Source organism: Alexandromys fortis, unplaced genomic scaffold (genome assembly GCF_014885135.2).
Source record: "Alexandromys fortis isolate MF-2015 unplaced genomic scaffold, M_Fortis_MF-2015_v1.1 scaffold_241, whole genome shotgun sequence".
In the NCBI taxonomy this organism is placed as follows: Eukaryota; Metazoa; Chordata; class Mammalia; order Rodentia; family Cricetidae; genus Alexandromys; species Alexandromys fortis.
The window spans coordinates 200014-208076 of NW_026068152.1; the positions used below are offsets into that span (position 1 = coordinate 200014).

At 41.4% G+C, this 8063-nt stretch overlaps 1 protein-coding gene across 3 annotated transcripts in view; it reads right to left on the reverse strand.

Annotated features, from left to right (window-relative positions):
• Window positions 1-7854, reverse strand: part of Cstf2 (cleavage stimulation factor subunit 2) — a 39004-nt gene extending 31150 nt beyond the window's left edge. Inside the window, exons 1-7 of one of the 3 annotated variants that reach the window (XM_050127271.1) lie at window positions 7675-7773; window positions 7214-7402; window positions 6453-6531; window positions 5798-5967; window positions 5143-5279; window positions 4492-4611; window positions 4240-4377 (exon numbers count right to left, since the gene is read on the reverse strand). In XM_050127271.1, coding sequence (XP_049983228.1) covers window positions 4240-4377; window positions 4492-4611; window positions 5143-5279; window positions 5798-5885 — 483 coding nt within the window. In that variant the 5' untranslated portion in view covers window positions 5886-5967; window positions 6453-6531; window positions 7214-7402; window positions 7675-7773. Of the gene's footprint in view, window positions 1-4239; window positions 4378-4491; window positions 4612-5142; window positions 5280-5797; window positions 5968-6452; window positions 6532-7213; window positions 7403-7674 lie in introns of all 3 variants that reach the window. The other 2 variants (XM_050127272.1, XM_050127270.1) reach the window with 2 other exon arrangements.
• Between the last annotated feature and the right edge of the window lie 209 nt (window positions 7855-8063).

Consider the following 8063-nt stretch of genomic DNA (forward strand, 5'->3'; position numbering starts at 1 on the left):
CTGAAAAAGCCTGGGTTAAAACCAGTCTCGCTGAACATAGCGAACAATGAGGACTACTGAGACCTCAAGAACAATGGCAATGGGTTTTTGATCCTACTGCACGTATTGGCTTTGTGGGAGCCTAGGCAGTTTGGATGCTCACCTTACTAGACCTGGATGGAGGTGGGTGGTCCTTGGACTTCCCACAGGTCAGGGAACCCTGATTGCTCTTTGGGCTGATGAGGGAGGGGGACTTGATTGGGGGAAGGGGAGAGAAATGGGAGGCAGCGGTGGGGAAGAGACAGATATCTTTAATAAATAAATAAATTAATTAAAAAAAGTTAAAAAAATAAGTTGAAAATGTACCTTATGTTTAAGACAAAAAAGGGACTGGGACTTCAAAAAAATCTTGCTCGTACTGTATTTTCATGAAAAAAATTGTTTATGAAAAAAAATTTCAAGCTTTAATAATTTGTCCTTGGATGTAACTTTCTTGAATGTGTATATAATTTGTAAATGATACATTAAATTGCGTGAGAGAAAGGGAATGTAATCTTTTCATGAGGCATTCCATAGAGAACTATGCACATCTTTGGAACGTAAAGAACTGCAAAAAATAAAGTTTTTTAAAAATCAAACTCAGTTTGGAGTCTGAGTTCAGTACTATCCTACCCTTTCTGCGTGTCTCTGCAGTCTGTATATAGTACAACAGTTTACTAATAAAGTGACGAATGAGATTCAGAGTAGAGATGCTTCTCATATCGGCTGCTTCTTAAAGCAACAGCAGTGGTTTACCTGTTGGATAAAGTCCAAAACAGCATGGATCCCAATAGCTCATGACTGGTTCACATGTTCACCCCTGACCTTATCATTGTGAGTGGTGATGGTAAAGGGAGTGAAATACTGGCACTCTTCAGTTTTATTCAGATACATTTCAAGACCTCTAGTGGATATTCAAAGCCTTATATATTTTTTAACTTGTCTTTATATATCACTGCTTTTCTCTATGGTTCATTTTAGAGGTTTACAACAATAACTAAAAATAGAACTCCTCCCCCAAGACATGGTTTCTCTATGCAACAGTATTGGCTGTCCCGAACACTGGGTAGACCAGGCAGAGATTCACCTGCCTTTGCCTCCCGATTTCTGCAATTAAAGGTGTGCACAACCACCGCATTGCTCTCTGCCTCTCAAGTGCTAGGATTAATGGTATGTATCACCAAATTTGGCTAACCTATTAACCAGTTAATTTTTTTTTCAAGCCAGGAATAGTGGTGCATACCTTTAATCCCAGCATTCAGGAGGCAGAGACAGGTGGATCTTTGTGAGTTACGAAGTCAGCCTGGTCTACATAGTGATTTCTAGGACTGTCCCAAAGCCATATAGAGACCCTGTCATTCATATATATACCTCAAATTTTTTTGTGTCCACATGTACACCCCAGCACGCATGTGGAGGTCAGAGATCAGAAGGCAACTTGCATAAGTTTTCTTTTTCCACTATATATGACTCCTGGGGATTGAACTAAGGTTGTCAGGTGTGGCAATAAGCTCTTTTATCTATTGAGCCATCTTGTCATCCATCCATCCATCCATCCATCCATCCATCCATCCATCCATCCATCCATCCATCCAGTGTGTGTGTGTATATACTATGGCACACTTGAGGACAATTTACAGGAATACATTCTCTCCTTCCATAATGTGTCCCCCAGTGATTGAACTCAGGTTGTCAGGCCAGATAGTAAGCACCCTTATTTTCTGAACCATTTGCAGTCCCCCAGTCTTGGTTTCTTTTTTTGGAGGTAGGGTCTCAAATATCCCAGAGAGGCTTCAGTTTTGCTAGGTAGCCAAGGATGACCTTGAATCCTGATCTACCTGCCTTCATCTTACAAGAGCTAAGATTACAGCACCACCATGCCTGTTCCTACCAGTGGCTTTATAAGTAAGGTTTTCCTGGAATACAATCAGAGTAGCCAAGGATGACCTTGAATCCTGATCTACCTGCCTTCATCTTACAAGAGCTAAGATTACAGCACCACCATGCCTGTTCCTACCAGTGGCTTTATAAGTAAGGTTTTCCTGGAATACAATCAGAGAAGCCAAGGATGACCTTGAATCCTGATCTACCTGCCTTCATCTTACAAGAGCTAAGATTACAGCACCACCATGCCTGTTCCTACCAGTGGCTTTATAAGTAAGGTTTTCCTGGAATACAATCAGATACGTTTACATATTAGCTCACATTACAGAAATGATAGAGCTTTTAAAGGCAACGATATTTACTGAGTTTCCTAAGAAAATATTTACAAATTTTTGCCTTATACCATCATCGGATTCATCCACATTTACCTCGGCCCACCCAGGAGGTGAAAAATTGTGGCTTATTTTAGTTTGTATTTTTAGACTGAATACTTAATTTCAGTTTTGTGAACTGTTTATGCTTACAATTCATTTTGGTATTTTTAAAAATAATTTATAAGCTTTTTTGCTTATGAAAAAGAGATACAGCCGGGTGGTGGTGGTGCACACCTTTAATCCCAGCACTTGGGAGGCAGAAAGAACTCTGTGAGTTCGAGGTCAGCCTGGTCTACAAAGGGAGTTCCAGGACTTTGTAACAGCTAGGACTGATACACAGAGAAACCTGTCCCAAAAAAACCAAAAGAAAGAAAAAAAAAAGAAAAATAGAGATATAAAAATATAAACAACATAACTTCCTATGTGGCTTTCATCTACACCTCATATTTCTACTCCTTAAATAACTACTCAGAATTCTTATACACATTTAAAATGTTTATATTTGGGCTTGAAAGATGTCTCAATGCTTATAAACACTTGTTTCGCTTGCAGAGGACTTGGGTTCTATTCCCAGCATCCACATGGAAGCTCAAAATAGTCTGTATCTCTAATTCTAGGAACACTGACATCCTCTTCTGGCCTCCTTGGACGCTTCATGCACAGTGTACTTACATATATGCATAAAATCATATATACATAACATAAATCTTTAAAACATACTTATAAATATTGAACTATTTTTGCATTTCAAAGTTTGAGAACTTATGCTAATACATATATCCATACGGAAAATGTTTCCATATTTACTTAATTTTACTTTCTGTATGCCATTATATTTTTGAGTTATCTGTGCTGATACCACATATTCTTGCCCACCTTAATGTTATATGGCATTAGGTTTCTAAAGGTCATTTCTATTCATACATGTAGTTTACTTAACTGTTTAAAGTTTTCCATTGGATATATACCAAATTTTCTCCACTTTTCACTTGATGTGGGAGTGATTTCTTTCTAATCTGTTTCTTTCATTGGTTAATTAATAAAGAAACTGCCTAGGCCCATTTGATAGGCCAACCCTTAGGTGGGTAGAGTAAACAGAACAGAATGTTGGGAGAAAGAAAGCTGAGTCAATGAGTCGCCATGATTCTCCCACTCCAGACAGATCTTCCCTGATAAGCCACCTCATGGGCTACACAGATTATTAAAAATGGGTTAGATCAATATGTAAGAGCTAGCCAATAAGAGGCTAGAACTAATGGGCCAGGCAGTGTTTAAAAGAATACAGTTTCCGTGTAATTATTTTGGGTAAAGCTAGCCGGGTAGCGGGAAGCAGCCCGCTGCTCTTATTACAACATTCACTAATGAACATTTCATGTGTTCGTAATATTTGCTACTATTATATGGCAATAGACATCTTTGATCATGACCACTCAATTCTAAATACTCTTTATTTAGAATTAATCTTTTGCCCATCATATGTGTGACAAATCCTTTTCCCATTTCGTCTTTAGTGTTTAGTTCCTTTTCTTTATATAAAGGTCAACCTTTAGATGTATTAAATTTTTATGTCTAGAGGGTTACAATCATGCTTTTGAATATGTGCTTGGTCCTTTGTTATTGCTGAGAATGGAGGCAGTAAAAATGCTTGCCTCATTTTGCTGCTATGCAGATGAAATGAGATAACAAGGAATACTAAAGTGATAATCACAGTGGCAGGTATACACACCCACAAAAAATTAGCTTACTAGAAAAGGGTTTACAAGAAGGGTCTCTATTTTATTAGTTTGGAATGGAATCTATACTCTTTCAGGTAGCATGTGTTCTGCAATCTGGAAATTTCTCTTATGCCTAAGAATTTTAATTACCAGCTCTGATTCCTGCTGTTTCTTCTCTCAATATTCCCCTGGAAAGAAAATAACATTTTAAGACAGATAAAAAAAAATACTGTAGAATAAAACCCTACCAAAGATTGAGCCTGAGGGGCCTGAGGATTCTGCTGGTTCATTGAAACATTGGGTCCTGAGCCAGGCCCAGCAACATGGACTGGCTGAGGGTTGCCTGAAATCAGCGTTGGGATATTTGTCTGGCGATGCAGAATTTTCTAAAAAATGAAAAGATATATCTATGAGCTGTCTGTTTAACAAGCCAATCAGGCAGTTCTTATCCCACTCAAAGAATATCCTACTATTTCCATATAAGAATCAGAAGCACTCACCAGGGCAATCTCAGGATCCACAATTCTCATCACTACCTGTGCTTGTAGCAAAGCATACGCCAGCTGAGGATTCTGAAGCAACATGTTTCGTGCTTCCTGGGGACTATTCTGGACACAGAGCTGAGAAGGTAAGAAAATTCACCTTCAGGGTCAATACTAAGAATCTGATAATGATTTGAGCCATTTCATCTCATAAATGTAATATTCAAGACAATCTCAATTACTATTGATTTTCTTTATGAGACAATGTTTCATGTATACCATTTTGGTATTGAACTCACTGTGACCCTTCTGCCTCAGCATCCCAAGTGGTGATACTAAGGCACACAACATCATGGGATTTAGCACAACACCTGGTGATTTAGCAGTGATTTTGACATTGAACAAAAAAAATCTTGGCCATGGCAGGCAAGAAAAAGTACTTATAATATGGTAATATTATCACTTATGGGCAAAGCTATAATTTAACATATATGGGGGCACGGAAAATGCTGGACAGTTTGGGCAGGACTGTTTGTGTATAAAAACAGCTCTGTGTATAAAACGTGGAAGACGTAGTGTCTACAGACTCAATTACTTAAGCCCATGTTCATTAACTCCTTGAAAAGCTAATATAAATTGTTTTGTTTATAACCAAATGCCTCCTCCCACCTTCATCTGTTTCATCAGCTCAAACATCTGTTCTGGTGGAAGACTAGCAACTGCTTTGCTAATAGATTCAGGGGCATCCTCGGGGTTGATGGTCTCTCCGTAAGGTGACTCGATGACTGGTGCACCAGTGCCAAGGCCTGATTAGGAAGAAAGCAAACAACGAAGTTAGGAAGGCAAAATAACACCTTAAGTCATTTCAAGTGTCTATTTTCCAGAGTGTCTGTGAGTACCAACCGTAACTTGAAACTCTGGAACTGAAAAGTAAGTCACGGAAGGAAAAGTCAGCAAAGGACAGTGACAGTATACCTTCTGCTCTTAGAGGACAGCCGACACAATGATAATGCCATTACTGATTTCGTTGACAAGTCACTTCAGAAGAAAAGCATTTAAACAGACAAAGACATTAATTTCAAGGATTTGTGGAACTGCCTTTAGGCTTGGTGGACCTGAACTCCCCTTAAACTGGAAACCAACTCCTAGGGAAGAGAAGGATTTCTAAAGCCAAGTTGCTTAAACATACATATCAGGTAAATACACTCAGGTACCTCAGGGGCTAACCACCCTCAGCATCTTCTAAAGCATAATCACAAATGGAAAACTTGCATTGCCTCATCTTCAGTAACTTGTAATGGATATGGTTTGGATTTATACTCACTTTTGAGTTCCTCTTTGTTCTTTTCACTGGCAGCATTATCCACTCGAAGTGCTCGCCCACTGAATTCGCGACCGTTCAGGTTCCGCATGGCACTAAGCGCCGTCTCTTGGTCTTGGTATTCACAGAAGCCATAACCCTTTGGTTTTCCTGTCTCCCTATCATATACCAATCTGAAGAGCAAAACCAAGTATCAGGAACAAATACTACATACGTACAGACTGACTTCCTGCTAACATTGGCATGTTTGAATTTAGCCCACAGTAAGATACCCTTGTAGCAAGCAGCTTTTTATAAGTTTGAGGCCAGCCTGGCTAAAGAATGAGTTCCAAGGCTGGGCGGTGGTGATGCATGTCTTTAATCCCAGCACTCGGGAAGCAGAGGCAGGTGGGTCTCTGTGAGTTCGAGGCCAGCCTGGTCTACAAGAGCTAGTTCCAGGACAGGCTCCAGAACTACAGGGAAACCATGCCTCGAAAAATCAAAAAAAAAAAAAAAAAAAAGATACCCTTCTAATTCTGCTTTTGTGTTTTTGAAACATTTTTAATGAAAGAAATCTTTCAGCTAAGACTGGATCTGAATAATAAAGCATGTATATTTATCACAAAATCTGTGGTGATTTTTAAGGATCTCCCATGAATATCTTAAAAGAGGATCTCACCTGAAACTAACAACAGGTCCAACCTCAGAGAAGATGTCCTTCAGCTGTTCTTCAGTAGCTTCATAAGGAATGTTTCCCACTAAGGAACAGATAATACATTAAAATGCTGGGACAGTAAGGAGCTCTTTGGTGAGCAAGTAAACAGTAGGCTTTCTAGTTTTATCAATAAATATGTAGCAACTGACTGAATGTTCTCCAAAACCCCGCTTCCACTGTTTCTTTTCAGACCTCAGAACAGAGCCAGAGACTAAATAAAAAAGATGTCTTCCAAACAGTTCTTGGACAGATATGACAACTAGCATGTGTCCCCTAACTCTGATGAAAATCAATGTTTAAGCACTGGTATTTACCCACAGAACTGTGAGTTCAACCAGTGACTACCAACACCAGAAACTAAAGGGGGTGGGCTCGTGTCTTTATTTCTACACATAAACACACTTGTGGAGGGGTAGCCATGAATAGGGGAGGCCTTTTAAAAAGCACTCGGAACGGCTTTGGCACGTTTCTTCCAAACAGTGCTTCTGGTTCTTTCTGAGAGTCTTACATGTAGCTCTGGCTCGCCTTGTTATGTAGTTCTAGGCTGGCCTGGAATTCGAGGCAATTCTACAGCCTCCAAAACGTGCTTTAAAAAGCAAGACACATATTCTAGAAGTAACTTGTCTAAATCTTAAAAATTGCTTAGTTTCGCTTCTCTAAAATGTCCCTGAGCTTTAATCAATCAATCAATCATTCATTCATTCATTCATTCATTCACAACCCACCTCAAGATGCCAGGTGGCCGCTACCACTATGGTTGGATGAAACGTTACAAGTAAAAAACAAGCGATATTACGCGTTTATGAGAGGGCGGGAAGTGGATATAGGGTCGATGGCTTCAGAATAAAATCTGTATTTTGGGCTAAGAGAAGCAGCACGGAACAGGGACGCTCTGTTTCCACGCACCTTTTCTCCTAAAAAATAACTGAGAATCATGAAGAGGAAAACGCAGAGAAGACCAACGCTAGAGTCTAGCTCCCTGAACCACACTGCGGAAAATCTCCAATACCTTGGAGCCCGAGGTGTCGTGGGGGGGAGGGGGGGAGTCTGTTTGCCCACGAGTACACCAGGGCTGCCGCGTCAAAGGACAGCGGCGAAGCGGCACGCCCGCCCCGACACCCGCTCCGCTGGGGACCGCAGGGGATGTCCCTCCCTGCCCGGAGAGGCGCCACCGAAATCCTCTCACCGAATACAGAACGCAGAGAACGATCCACCGCAGGGTCTCTAACAGGCAAACCCGCCATGGCTCACCCCCTGAGGTGGCTTCCGGTGCGCCTAAACACACTTCCGTGGGAGAACGAGCACGGGGCCGAGCGCGCCTCCGTCCGGTGGGAGCCGGAAGCACCTGGACGGAGCCGCCGCGGATCCCGCTCCCCGCGTCACGCTGTGTGGGTTCCCGCTTAGCGTTTGGTCCGGGGGCGGGCCGACAGGCTAGTGGGAAGGGCTAAGGCCCGTGGAAAGGGGCGTTGTCCAAGCGTCGCGGGGCGGGGCTATGTTAATTTGAAGGCTCTGCGTTTGCTGTCTTTCCCTCTCTGTCATTTTCGCTGGCTCTCACCCCAGCCTTTAAAAGCCGGG